This window comes from Musca vetustissima, unplaced genomic scaffold, assembly GCF_032173495.1.
Source record: "Musca vetustissima isolate MV318-11 ecotype Yass unplaced genomic scaffold, APGP_CSIRO_Mvet_v1 utg34763, whole genome shotgun sequence".
Classification (NCBI taxonomy): Eukaryota; Metazoa; Arthropoda; class Insecta; order Diptera; family Muscidae; genus Musca; species Musca vetustissima.
The window spans coordinates 155348-170942 of NW_026879410.1; the positions used below are offsets into that span (position 1 = coordinate 155348).

The window sequence follows — 15595 nt, forward strand, 5'->3', positions numbered from 1 at the left end:
TTGACATATATGCAAAGGAAATGACAATTGAAACCCACTGGGTTAACGAAATCCGGTTAAATGTAAACGTACTATAAGGGGGAAACACATAAGAGGACTTCAGGATTGGCTTGTAAAGTTGGTTCTTTTATTGTAAAAGAATAAAGGAGAACGGCGTCCAAAATCAAGTTTGACTCTGATATTCCTTTACAAATTGGCATTACATACAAAGCCAACTTAACAGGCCAAGCCTGAATCCTCCGATATGTTCCCCCCCCTTAAATTCTATTAAATTGCTCGTATATTAGAACTTTTTTACCAGGTTAACATATTTTATGAGGATTTATTTGACATATAAGCAATGACATTGACAATTTAAACCCATTGAGTTAAAAAAAAATCCAGTACAATGTAAATGTGCTATTAAATGGTATTTACATTAGAACTTTTTGCCAGTTTAACATCTTCTATGAGGATTTATTTGACATATATGTAATGTAAATTACAATTTAAATCTGATACAATGTAAACCTACTATTAGCCTGGGTTAAAACATGCAACTCTGCTCCTTGAGTTTCTCTTTTCAAGTTTATCCCTCTCCTTACCTTCCTCTCTTAAAATCTCAACAGAGTTGCTTACAAAAGTTGCATGTGTAAACCTCGGCTTAATATGTTACTATACAGAGTTGTATTTCGATTAAATTGCATTGCAGGTCACCATTGGATTAGATCAATACCTCAATTATGGTTTTTAATAAAATTCCTAATTAATTATTGTTGTTTAGACTTTAAAGAAATCGTTTCTATCAACATCTGTTTACATTATTGTGAATTGATCATATTACGATAAAGACACATGGCCATATAACAAATTTCTGAATACACAGGAATTATGCTACATGTACAACGTACATTTTTTTATGGAAAACTTTATTTATTTGACATATAAACAGAAGAAATGACATTTTAACATTAAATATTAAGGGAGCTGGCCACATTCTAACTTTTGTCTTGGGAAATCTGTGTAAACGGCAATAAACCTTTTCTTGAGGTTTTTTAATTGTCACTAAGTATTTGACATATAAACGAAGGAGATGACATTTTATTAAGCTATTAAGGGAGCTGGCCACACTCTAAGTTTTGTATTAGGAAACGGCAATAACCCTTTTCTCGAGGTTTTTTAATTGTCACTAAGCCTTAAACGAAGAAAATGACGTATAAACAAAGAATTTGACACATAAACAAATGAAATGACATTTTAACCATACATTCATGATGCAATAATAAGGTAATGTATCAAAACAAAAACCTTTCTTTTTGTCTCGACCATCTGTCAAATTGTCCCTTAAAATTTTTCACATGGTTGGCAACATTGCACATCGAATTCAAGTAGAAATTACGCACTTTGAGAGCTAATCAAGTCATCAGCTGTGCTAAATGGACTTGTGTCATGCATACATTTATTAAAATATTAAGGGAACTGGCCACACTTTCAGTTTTGTCATAGAGAAACTGTGTAAGTGGCAATAACCCTTTTCTCGAAGGGTTTTAAGTGTTACTAAAACCTTAAAAAGTTTTCTAATTATTCTGAAAGTTTTTTTTTTTATTAAATTCTTCCCTCGAAAACCTCACCTATTTTACAAAAAAAAAAATTGCTGTTTACATTTAGTTTAATTAAATTATTCTAAAATCGGTTTAGTATATTTAATCATGTTATTTTTGTGTTTTGTTTTATTTTTTATTTAATTATTTGCAAAAATAAATATTTCTAGTAATTAATTGTAGATTTTTTTTGTTTTGTTTTGCAAAAAAGGCGACAAAGTCTATTCATTCAATGGTTAGAGGGTTCAACACCAGCAATCTGCTATTAATGGTTCAATCAATGTGATATTGTTTATAGCGATTGCAAATGAAATTTATATGACATGTGTACGTATAAATATATATATATATATATGTATATACATCTGTGAAAAAATAAACTGCAACGTTGTCCACAGAATAATAATATTTTATGGCTCATCGCAAATTTGACCCAATTGTATTCTTGCTGATAATTACCTTAAATCAGTATTTTGCAGTTTTCTTTTTTTACAAAGTTGAGCAAAAAATTAAAATAAAACAAAAAAATATATGAATCACAGTAAAAGATATTGCTTTTACATATCTCGAAAAGTAAAAAAAAAACAAAAAATAAAAAAGTAAAGCAATTTCAATAATGTCAGGGTATAAATAGCATTGAAGGTTTAAGTAAACCCCTGTACACAATGGAAATTAATTAATTCATATTATCAATTACAACAACAACTCACATTGAATTAAGTGAGTGGGCCGTATAATTTCCTGTAAATATTTTCTTCTTTTTTTTGATAATCAAAGGTATTTTATCTGCATTGAAGCTATGAATAATACAATTAATATGAATAATATTTGCTATTAATCATATATTAAATATATTTTAATAATTTTGGTGAATTTGATTAATATGGTTATCGGGTTTTTTTACCTTGAATGATATCATAAAAGGGTTATAGTTTTATGTGTAATGGGATATGGAGGAATTTAATTTTAATCTATAAATACATTTATGACTTATTTTGGGCTTTTCTTGGAATTCTTAATTTTTGTTATTAGAGGAATGTTTCATTAAAACAAATGAATTTTGTATCGTGTAAAGGTTTCTTACTTTAAAACGCCTTTTTATTAGGTTGCCTTACTTTTAAAAGCTACTCCTACTTTGAGATAATATAACTGTCTGTCAGCTGATGTTTATTTACATTAAGAGCAATTATTAAGATCAGCTGTTTCTCATTCTAATTATTTTGAATGCCAATTTCTTATAGTATAAGATTGGAAATATAGTATAAGTAAATATATTCGAATTCGGTTAAGCGAAAACGCCTAATTTTAGAAAAAAAAATGTTTCCATTAAGCAGAATTTTCAATTAAAAAAACTTCTTGGATGGTTGGAAAAATGAGCAACATAATTTTAGGGTTGCACATAAAACTTAAAAAAAAAAAGCGTTCCAAAATTCATACAATTATTTTTTTGTTTTAAACGGTGCCAACTCCGTTGAATATATAATTGTGTTTTTCATAAACAAAATAGTACACACTTTTATACAAATTTTATATTAACCGGTTATTCTTTATAAATAAAATAAATAAATATTGAAAATTCATCCGAAATATTATTTTAAAATTTTTAGTTTCAATTAACCGATTTTTTGTGTAGTTTCTGGTTTATAGTACGATTACAATGTACCGGATTTAGTTAAGCCAGTGGGTTTCAATTGTCAATTCCATTGCCTATTTGTCAAATAAATCCTTATGTCATAATTGTGAGATACACACCCTTGCTTTAAAAAGTTCATAAATTAATTGTATACAAATATAAATAAATTAAATAAATAACCAATCACATTAATAGGTTTGTGTAGTTTCTGGTGTAATATGTTAAATTAACCTTGAGTAAACCAATCCCATTGTGAATATGTTAAAAACCTAAATAATTTAAAAAACGTTCCAAAATGTATATTATGGCTTTATAAGATCTCTTTGTTTTAAATTGTCAAATCCATTGAATATATCTACCTTTCAGCTGATATTTATTTACATAACAGCCTATTAATCCAGAAAGACCAGCTGATACAAATTATTGTTATAAAAATACTTTCTATTATAAATTAATCGTATGCAAATGTAAATAAATATTGACAGGGCGAGGACAATTAATCCACAATATATATTAAAATAACCTTGTGTAAACAGATCCCATTAAGGAAATGTTAAAAGCCTAATAAATTAAAAAACGTTCCAAAATGTATGTTAAAACCTTCTGGTTTCTGGTTTAATGTGTTCAATTAAACTCGAGTAAAGCATTCCCATTAAGGATATATTAAAACCCCTAACCAATTCAAAAACGTTCCAAAATGTATATTATTGTCTTATAAGATCTCTTTGTTTAAATTTGTCAAATCCATTGAATATTACATAATGTGAATCTCCCTTATGCCAAGTTATACATAAAGATAACTGTTTGTCAGCTGATGTTTATTTACATAACAGACTATTAACCCCGAAAGACCAGCTGATACACACTCTTATTATAAAAATACTTGCTATTATAAATTAATCGTATACAAATATAAATAAAATAAATAAATATTGACAGGGTGAGAATAATTCATTCACAATAGCATTTTTGTGTAGTTTTTGGTTTAATATGTTAAATAATCCTTGAGTAAACCAATCCCAGTATGGATATGTCAAAAAAACCTAACTATTTCCAAAAACGTTCCAAAATTTATATTCTGGTTCAATATGTTAAATTAACCTCGAGTAAATCAATCCCATTAAGGATATATTAAAAAACCTAACTAATTCAAAAACGTTCCAAAATTTGTATAATGGCCTTATAAGATATTTTTCTTTTAAATTATCAAATCCATTGCATATTAGACAATGAGAATTCCCCTTATGACAAGATAAACGTAAATATAATTGCCTGTCATCTGATGTTTATTTACATAACGGCCTATTAACCCAGAAAGATCAGCTGATACACACTCTTGTTATAAAAATACTTTATATTATAAATTAATCGTATACAAATATAAATAAATTAAATAAATATTGACAGTAAGAGGGTAATTCAATCACAATAGAGTTTTTGTGTAGTTTCTGGTTTAATATGTTAATTTTTCCTTGTGTAAACCAATCCCGTTATGGATATGTCAAAAAAAAACCTAACTACTTCCAAAAACGTTCCAAAATTTATAATCTGGTTTAATATATTATATTAACCTCGAGTAAACCAATTCCATTAAGAATGGGTCAAAAAACCCTAACTAATTCAAAAACGTTCCAAAATTTAAACTATGGCTTTATAAAATCTCTATGTTTTAATTTGCATTTTGGACAATGTGAATTCCCCTTATGCCAAGTTAAACATAAATGTAACTGTCAGCTGGTGTTTATTTACATTAAGGCCTAGTAATAAGGTCACAGAGGAAAATCAGCTGTTTCTCATGTTTGGTGTTTATTTTGACAAGAAATTAGATTTCTTATTGCCCTAGAATGTCAATTTCCAGATTTAAATTCGATGGCTTTAGTAAACCTATTTACATTAAATCTCTTGTAATAAATCACCTAATTTATATTGTCAATTCACTGATTTATATGTGAATTAAATACCGTATGTATTTATATTGAAGAGAAATTGATATTTGATGATTCCAGTCTTACTAATTCTCCCAGAAGTAGAGAGCGAATTTTCAACAAAATCAAGTTAACATTTTAGCACATTTGACGTCAATGAGCCAGCCATAAACAAATTGAAAAACAAATTTTTGATTGTGTTTACATTTCGATAAATAAATCTAACAAGGTAATGACATTTTGTTTTCGTTTTTTCTCTCTCGTTTAGGAGATCAAATGGAGTGCATGCATCAAACAATGTGCATAGGTGTTTATATTATTACAAAAAAATTAACAATACATATTTTCATTTTTTTTGGAAAGTCATATGACTTTTGTAAAAAAATAGCGGTCACTGGACTTTGTACCATAAATATTTATTTATTCATTTGTGTACATGTTTTGTTTAATGCACGTGCAAATAAACCAATGAAATGTTTTATTAACACATTTTGATTAAGGTAGAAGGTAAGTAAACATATAAATTTATTATCTCCAACCAATTTATAAACAAAATAATTATCTCTTTAAACTATGACAATGTCAAGATTAACCGATTTGGCGTTTTGGGCCAAAAAAACTTTCCAAGGAGCAAACAAATGTCTTGAACTTTTCATCTTAGATAACATTTAAATACTTTCTTATCATTTGTAGGAGAACGCAAATTTTTTTAAAATTAAGAAAACAACAACAAAACCATTATTTGTGTTGTTTCTTTTGTTTATTATTCAATTAAGTGGGGCATACATTTTTTTAAACAAATGTGAATATGAGAGATTACCTTTGGTGTTGCGTTACGATAAGATACGCCAAGTATACGTTCATTTAATAATTTCACATTTAAAGATATATTTGAAGTAGAATTAATTTTTTGATAGCAAACAATTAACGGTTTGTGTGGTGTAGTTCATTGGAGATAAGAAAATAAAATATTTTTTGCGGTTTCTGAAGTTTTTTTTTTTTTGCAAAAGCTTATCACCAAGGGTGATGGGCCATTAAGAAATACTGACCATTTAATTGTTCCCATTTCAATATGTGTATCTGTAATATATATTATATATATATGAATTTACTGGGCTTGTCTTTAACACCCCTTAGTAATGCTTCCATACAATTATCATGTTAATAGCTGTGTTTTGCAAGCAAATCATTTAAAACACTAAAAATAGCCAATAAATTGATTGACGTGAGAATAATTGTATTTTTTTACATATTGGGATTTATAAATATATACTTTGCAAGTGAACTTTAAATTAAGAATAATTGTAATGCAAAAACAAATTTTTCATCATGTAAACGGTATTTTAAAATACAGATAAACAATAACATATGTTATGTAGGGCTTTATATGTAGCGACCTAATTAAAAGGCGTTTCAAAAACACATGTCAAGTATATGGTATAGATTATTTAACGCATTATTTACATAATTTGTTTGCCATTTGTATATACGTACAATTTTTTCATACTACGTCAATGTAAATGTAGTATAAGGAATAAAAAAAAAATAATTTTAAAAACACACCTCAATATAGAAATAGAAAATGTCTAGCTGACTATAACATTATTGTGAATTGTCCCTAAGAAGATCACCCAGGAAGACCAGCTGATTCAAACCGGTGCTTTAAAAATTCTTTATATTATAAATTAATCATAGGAAAACATAAACAAAAATATCGACAGTGCGAAGGTAATTCAATCACAATAGCGTTTTTGTGTAGTTTCTGTTTTAATATGTTAAATTAACCGTGTGTAAACCATTCCCGTTAATGATTGTTAAAAACCCTACCTAATTCAAAAACGTTCCAAAAGGTATTTAAATTTTCAATTTCATTCAATATTATATAATGTGAATCTCCCTTTTGCTAATTTAAACACAAAACACACTTGTGCTGTCAATCACAATAACGTTTTTGTATAGTTTCTGGTTTAATATGTTAAATTGACCTTGTATAAACCAATCCCTTTGAGGATATGTTAAAAAAACCAAACGGATTAAAAAACGTTCCAAAATGTATATCATATAAATTGTCAATTTCATTGAATATTTTATAATGTGAACCTCCCTTATGTTAATTTAAACTCAAAACAAACACTTGTGTGCTTTCTATTTTAATTTAATGAAAATGTTACAAAAATGCGTACCGTCCGAGGGTAATTCAATCACAATAGCATTATTATGTAATTTCTGTTTAAAACGTTCCAAAAATTATTTTGTTGCTTTAAAACAGTTTTATAAAGCTACGTTCACATTTACAAAATTGTATAGAAAATTTATATTAGAATTATTATACCCAGTGCTATAAATTGTCAATCCCATTGCATATATGTGAAATAAATCCTCATAAAGTAGATTAACCCGGTAAAAAGTTCTAAATTTAATTTAAATTGTGAAATTCATTGAATATTAGACCATGTGAATCCCTCTTATGGTAATTTAAACAATTTTTTTATCCATTATAACATTCCATTTTTTGGCCGCAATTCCGGATTAAAAACTAAGTGTGTCTGTACATAGCATGTATATTTATATTCAATTAGGAATAGAATTAAAATACTTAAATCTTTAAAAAAAATTACATTTTTAATTAAAAAAATGTCAATCGACGTGCATAAAATTTTATGTAATTTTTTTTTCAAAGAATTTGAAATTGATGGATGAGTTCCAAACTAAAAAGGGTTGCCATTATTAATTTCTCAAATGAGACTACCTTGTGTAATTATGCCATGTGTGAATCCGTGCTTAGCATATTAGTGTGTATACCCAGTTTACACTGTCTAGTAACTTCTTTGTTGTAAATGCTTGCTTAATAATATGTGATACATTTCCTCAAAGTATGCCACTATTTAATGAAATACCAGTAATTATACCTTGTTTACACTCTCAATTAAATTTCCTTTATACTGTACAATAATATCCGCATTCTAAATGCATGCATAGTTTATTAGTGTGTATAGCCAGTTTACACTGTCTTGTAATTTACTTGCTGTACATTTATGCTTAATAATATGTGATACTTTTTCTAAATTGCCTACCTACTTTTAATTATGTGGCACGGCTATATACACTCTCAAATAATTTCCTTTTTCTATAGATCAAATTGAATTATTTTCTCAATTGTCTTCCTCCCTTCAATTATGTTGCACAACAACATTTAACAAATATCAATAATATCCGCATTCTGAAAGCATGGTGTTTATTCCAGATATAATGATTTGCACGCCCTTAAATTAGGTTGTTCTAAATGTTAGTGCACCAACTGTTTCCGTAAATATGAGCAATGGTTGTTAAACCTGGTTTACACAAACTAATAATTTCCGTATACTATAGATCAAATGTCAACGATTTTCTCAATTGCCTCCCTCCCTTTAATTAGGTTGCACTGCAACATTTGACAAATATCAAACCACCTTTACACTCTACCATAATATCCGCATTCTGAATGCATGTTGTGCATACCAGATATAATAATTTGTACACCTTTTAATTAGGTTGCTCTATAATCTGCTCACAAATGTTGCGCACCAGCTGTTTCCGTATATATGACCAATTGTTGTTGAACCTGGTTTACACTAACTAATAATTTCCGTACACTATAGATCAAATGTGAACGATTTTCTCTACTACCTCCCTCACTTTAATTCTGTTGTACTGTAAGATTTAAAAAAAAAATATCAAACCATATTAACAGTATACAATAATATCCGCATTCTGAATGAATATTGTGCATAGCAGATATAACAATTGGCACGCCTTTTAATTAGGTTGCACTAAACTGCACACACAAATGTCAAATGTTAATACACCAGCTGTTTCCGTATACATGACCAATGGTTGTTGAACCTGGTTTAAACAAACTAATAATTTCCATATACTATAGATCAAATGTTATTCAATTTTCTCCCTCCCTTTAATTAGGTTGCACTGCCATATTTGACATCTATCAAACCACCTTTACCCTCTATTGGCATTCTAATGCCTGCATTTTTATAATTAGAATTGCCCACCTTTTAATTAGGTTGCACTACAACGCACTCACACACACATGCACGCATGTCAAATGTAAGGGCGGCACAACACCTGTTTCCGTATAAGTCGCCACGACGACCACCACCACTAATTGTTAATCTTTGATTCCATATGGTAGATCTGTGTGTGTGTGTGTGTGCGTTTTTTATATAATTGCCTTACAACTCTAATTAAAGAGAATTGCATGGAAGAGCTTAAACGTGTAGCTCTTCCGTTTTCAGCTGTCTTTGTTGTTGTTGTTTGTGTGGTGGAGAACTGTGTGACTGAGATATAACAAACAAAACAAACAAGGAAAAAAAACATGGTATACACCTTACAACCAAGCAACACATGAACATTATTGTGAATATCCGACTACGAGCGACAGAGAGAGAGGGAGGTGGAAGAGTTTAAAAACAAATTGCAAAAAAAGAAAACATTCAATATACTATAGAGAGCGGTGCGTTTATACTTGTGCCGGAATGACTTTAACCGCAACGGGGGTATAAATACGTGAAGAAAAAAACGCACACAAAACCGAATATGAACTTTGGACCCTTGCTGAATAAAAAAAAATGACTGGTTGGCTGGCTGGTAGACAAACAACAAACCACACACAATTGTTTGTTGCCCATAGAGTTTTTTTTTTTGTTTACTTTCAACACTTCAAAGATGGAAAATAAAGAGAACCTAACTACCATAAGGAACTTGGAAGAAAAATAAAGGAAATATTTTTTTTTTTAATATTTTTTTTTCAAAATTTACCTTTTCTAAGCATTCTTGGCCAATGGCTTTGGGATCCCATTTGACAGCCTGCTGGGTACCGTTCGGCAAATTCACAATGCACCACATTTTGTTGCTGTTTGAAGGGGGGTGATTTAACCTTTGGAGAATTTTTTTTCTGTTTTTTGAGATAACTGTTGTTTAGGAATCCTTCGTTTAGCACTCTTGTTTTTTTTATTAAAGTTTAGATTTTATTTTATTTCTAGCTAGGTGACTAGATAGATATTTATATAATAGTATAAGGGGATATTGTATCTTAAAGATACTTGACGCCTTTTGTTTTGTTTTTTTTTTTTGTATTTTATTTTTTTATAGGTATTTATAGCACTAGTAGTAAGTTGATATTCTAGTTGGTTGTATTTTGTTTGGGTTTTGTTTTTGCGTTGTAAGTTTATGCCAAAAGAAATGCCACAGGTTGAAGTTTGAATTTTGGTTAAATTTTATTTCACAATTTTTTTTCACAAAAAAATAATTTTTTTTAATGACAAAAATCCAAAAAGTCCTTAGATTTCGAAAAACAGGAAATTTTTTTTTTCACAAATATTTATTTTTTTCCCCCTAAGTATTCGGTCTATAAATATTTGATTTTCTATAGCCACAACTTCGACCACGATGTTGATTGTAATAACATAAATTTATGAAATAGCTCAAAGTTCCCATTTAAGTTGTTGCTTTTTGGTGGGTATTCAAATTTATCTATATATATGTATATTTCTTGGTTTTCCAAATTCAATATTTTTTGTTTTGTGTGTGTGTGTCTATTCAATAAATTTTTTTCCGCGATTCTTTGTTTTTTCAGTTCTATAATTTTTCACATTAAAATTTCTTTCTTGTTTCAATATATATTTCAAAATATTTTTTTTTCTTTCTTTCCGCAGAGTTTTGCACACTCTTTTTTCTTTTGTTTATTATTATTTGCTTTCACACAACTTATTTCTTGCAAGTTTCATACAACACTGTCTGGTTGTTCTTCCGTTTCTACACTGAAACGGACAAAATACGACGAGCCGTTATAACCAACTGAGTTCGTCAATGCAAAACACACACGAAAATAAATGCAGCAGCAGCAGCGACGACGACACTCGAGTATCTTTTGCTCTCTCGCACACTCACTCACACTCTCCCGTTAAATTAACGGGAGAGTGTTATGTGTTAACGGCGTTAATACACAACAAGGCAGGTTCTCAGTCACAACAAGGCATGTTCTCAGCATGTAAGCAACAGATACTTCACTCATTGTGAGTACAATAAACAACTACAAGGTGTTGCCAGATTTTGGGGATTGTAGAGCAATATTTTTTTTGGGTAGGAAAATTCCAAAAATTTAAAAAAAATATTTGGGTAATGTTATACCGAGTTTACACATGACAATTGTAAGCAAATAATGAAGAATTAATAATTAGTAAAGATGGGCGTTGCCATTTTTTGTTTGTAGAGGATTTTTTGGTAGAAAAATGTCATAATTTGAAAATGTTCTGCAGTGTTACTGGGGGTTTACACATGACAATTATAAGCAAGTTATGGAAAAATAAGCAAATAATGGAAAATAAACCAATTATAAAGCTGGATGTTGCCATATTTAGTTTGTAGAGGATTTTTTGGTAGAAAAATTCAATTATTTGAAAATGTTGTGCAGTGTTACTGGTGGTTCACACATGACAATTATATGCAAAAAATGAAAAATAAATAGTTTGTAAAGATGGATATTGCCATATTTTGATTGCAGAGGATTTTTTGCTAGAAAATTTAATTATTTGAAAATATTGAATAGTGTTACTGGGGGTTTACACATGACAATTATAGGCAAGTTATGGAAAAATAAGCAAATAATGGAAAATAAACCAATTATAAAGCTGGATGTTGCCATATTTAGTTTGTAGAGGATTTTTTGGTAGAAAATTTAATTATTTGAAAATATTGAATAGTGTTACTGGGGGTTTACACATGACAATTATAAGCTAATAATGGAAAATAAATAATTAGTAAAGATGGGCGTTGCCATATTTTGTTTGTACAGGATTTTTTGGTAGAAAAATACCATTATTTGAAAATGTTGTGCAGTGTTACTGGGGGTTTATACATGACAATTATATGCAAAAAATGAAAAATAAATAGTTTGTAAAGATGGGTATTGCCATATTTTGATTGTAGAAGATTTTTTTGGTAGAAAAATTCAATTATTTGTAAATATTGAATAGTGTTACCTGGGGTTTACACATGACAATTATAGGCAAGTTATGGAAAAATAAAGCAAGTATAAAGCTGGGTGTTGCCATATTGTGATTGTGGAGGATTTTTTTGTTGGGAAAAACGGTCGAAAATTAATTGATTTAAATAAATTGTATTTGAGAATTATATACCATTTTTTTTTGATAGGGAAATTTCAAAATATACTGTAATGTTACTAGAGAGTTTACACATGGCAATTAACGAAATTATGGAAATTCTAAGGCTATAGTTTGGAATGGTCCTCTAAGATTTGTTGGGCAGAAAATTCCAAAATTTAAATATAGATTAGTAACTGGGAACAACAACCTGATAAGGTGTGGAATTTAAGAAAATATTATTTGGAGACCCAGATAATACGTGGATTTTTTCAAGAGGGGTGCATTTTTTAAAGAATATTTTTGTGGAGACCCAGATAAGGCGTGGATTTTTTAAAGAATATTTTTGTGGAGACCCAGATAAGGCGTGGATTTTTTAAAGAATATTTTTTGGAGACCCAGATAAGGCGTGGATTTTTTAAAGAATATTTTTTGGACATCCAGATAAGGCGTGGATTTTTTTAAAGAATATTTTTGTGGAGACCCAGATAAGGCGTGGATTTTTTAAAGAATATTTTTGTGGAGACCCAGATAAGGCGTGGATTTTTTAAAGAATATTTTTGTGGAGACTCAGATAAGGCGTGGATTTTTAAAGAATGTTTTTGTGGAGGTTCAGATAAGGCGTGAATTTTTTAAAGAATATTTTTGGAGAGAGCAGATAAGGCATGGATTTTTTAAAGAATATTTTTGTGGAGACTCAGATAAGGCGTGGATGTTTTAAAGAATATTTTTGTGGAGACTCAGATAAGGCGTGGATTTTTTAAAGAATATTTTTGTGGAGACTCAGATAAGGCGTGGATTTTTTAAAGAATATTTTTTGGAGATCCAGATAAGGCGTGGATTTTTTAAAGAATATTTTTTGGAGATCCAGATAAGGCGTGGATTTTTTAAAGAATATTTTTGTGGAGACTCAGATAAGGCGTGGATTTTTTAAAGAATATTTTTGTGGAGACTCAGATAAGGCGTGGATTTTTTAAAGAATATTTTTTGGAGATCCAGATAAGGCGTGGATTTTTTAAAGAATATTTTTGTGGAGACTCAGATAAGGCGTGGATTTTTTAAAGAATATTTTTGTGGAGATCCAGATAAGGCGTGGATTTTTTAAAGAATATTTTTGTGGAGATCCAGATAAGGCGTGGATTTTTTTGAAGAATATTTTTGTGGAGACTCAGATAAGGCGTGGATTTTTTAAAGAATATTTTTGTGGAGACTCAGATAAGGCGTGATTTTTTTTTAAGAATATTTTTGTGGAGACTCAGATAAGGCGTGGATTTTTTAAAGAATATTTTTGTGGAGACTCAGATAAGGCGTGGATTTTTTAAAGAATATTTTTGTGGAGACTCAGATAAGGCGTGGATTTTTTTTGAAGAATATTTTTGTGGAGACCCAGATAAGGCATGGATTTTTGTGGAATATTTTTGTGGAGACCCAGATAAGGATTTTTTGGATTTTGGAGACCTAGGAAAATATTTTTTAAAGAAGACTCAGATAAGGCGTGGATTTTTTAAAGAATATTTTTTGGAAATCACATAGGGCGTGGATTCTTTAAAGAATATTTTTTGGAGATCCAGATAAGGCGTGGATTTTTTAAAGAATATTTTTGTGGAGACCCAGATAAAAATATCCCCCAACATATTCTATTGATATGGCAACACTGTATATGAGTCATTGCTGGTTTTCTTGTCCATGATTGCCTCTCGTCTGTCATCTTTGCCTGAGTAAACAGCGACTATTTACAAAGACAAAGCAGTGTCATTTTAACCAAACAGAGAGTGAAAATTTGCAGTTGACGGCTACCTCAAGAGTAAATTGAACATCTGGATAAATATTTGAGTGCACACCCCCTACCTAGTTGCAATATTGAGTGGATTTCTGCGTGTTTACCAATCATAGGATACGAAAGATTTTTATTTCACAAATATGGAAAATATTTTGTATGGTTATTGTCTATGGAATCCTTTTTACGATTTTCAATTGAGATTGTACTGATAATTGTAAAAAAAATTATTAGGTTATTTTAACATAAATTTATTTTTAAATACAGTGTCACACAGGATGGCAGGTGTCAGTGAGTGTGGGTATTTAAGTCCCGGAAGTGTGAAGGCCAGTGATTCCCCTTTTATTTTTAATAAAGAAGCCTTTTTAAAAGCGGAACATTTTGAAAGCAAGGTGTATTTATAGAGGCTGCACGTGATTATTAGAAACATATGGTACATTTACATTGTAACCGATTTAGTAAATCGAATGGGTTTCAAATATCAAATCCTGTGGTACAGGATATTATGTCTTTGTGTATATGTTTGTAACAGGCAAAAGGAAACGAGATAGACCCATGGTTCCTTTTGAAAATATGCATAGAATCACTTTCTGAGTCGATTTATGCATGTCCGTCCGTCGGCCCGTCTGTTGATGTTAAATTGTAAACAAAGTACAGGTCGCATTTATGATTCGAATTGGATGAAATTAGGCACAGCTCATTTATTTGGCCCAAGGACGAACCCTATTAAAAATCGGTTCAAATTTAGATATAGCTCCCATATATAATTTCGTCGATTTAAGGTAAATGGTGCACCAAAGTCCCTAAAAATCTTTCGTTTTGCACGAAATTTAGCATAACGTACTGAATGTTGCCTAGAATGATGTCTGCCAAGTTTCGTGAAAATCAGTTCAGATTTAGATATAGCTCCCTTAAATATTTTCGTCCGATTTAAGGTAAATGGTGCGCCAATGTCCCTAAATATCTTTCGATTTGCACGAAATTTGGCACAGCACACTAAATTATGTCTAGAATGATGTGTGTTAAGTTTCGTGAAAATCGGTTCGGATTTAGATATAGCTCCCATATATATTTTCGTCCGATTTAAGGTAAATGGTGCGCCAAAGTCCCTAAATATCTTCCGATTTGCACGAAATTGGGCATAGCATACTGAATTTACTCCAGAATGATGTGTTCTAAGTTTCGTGGAAATCAGTTCAGATTTAGATATAGCTCCCTTATATATTTTCGTCCGATTTAAGGTAAATGGTGCGCCAAAGTCTCTATATATATATTACGATTTGCACGAAATTTGGCATAGCATACTGAATTAAGTTCAGAATGATGTGTGTTAAGTTTCGTGCATATCGGTTCATGTTTAGATATAGCTCCCATATATATTTTCATCCGATTTAAGGTAAATGGTGCGCCAAAGTCCCTAAAAATCTTTCGATATGCACGAAATTTGGCACAACGTATTGAATTAAGTCTGGAATGATGTGTGCTATGTTTCGTGGAAATCAGTTCAGATTTAGATATAGCTCCCT

At 30.0% G+C, this 15595-nt stretch overlaps 1 protein-coding gene across 1 annotated transcript in view; it reads right to left on the minus strand.

The window, feature by feature from the left end:
* LOC133324310 (E3 ubiquitin-protein ligase MYLIP) overlaps positions 1-10066 on the minus strand; it is a 36071-nt gene extending 26005 nt beyond the window's left edge. Inside the window, exon 1 of the mRNA XM_061533156.1 lies at positions 9951-10066. Within this exon, the coding sequence (XP_061389140.1) occupies positions 9951-10037 (87 nt within the window). The 5' untranslated portion in view covers positions 10038-10066. The remainder of the gene's footprint in view (positions 1-9950) is intronic.
* Between the last annotated feature and the right edge of the window lie 5529 nt (positions 10067-15595).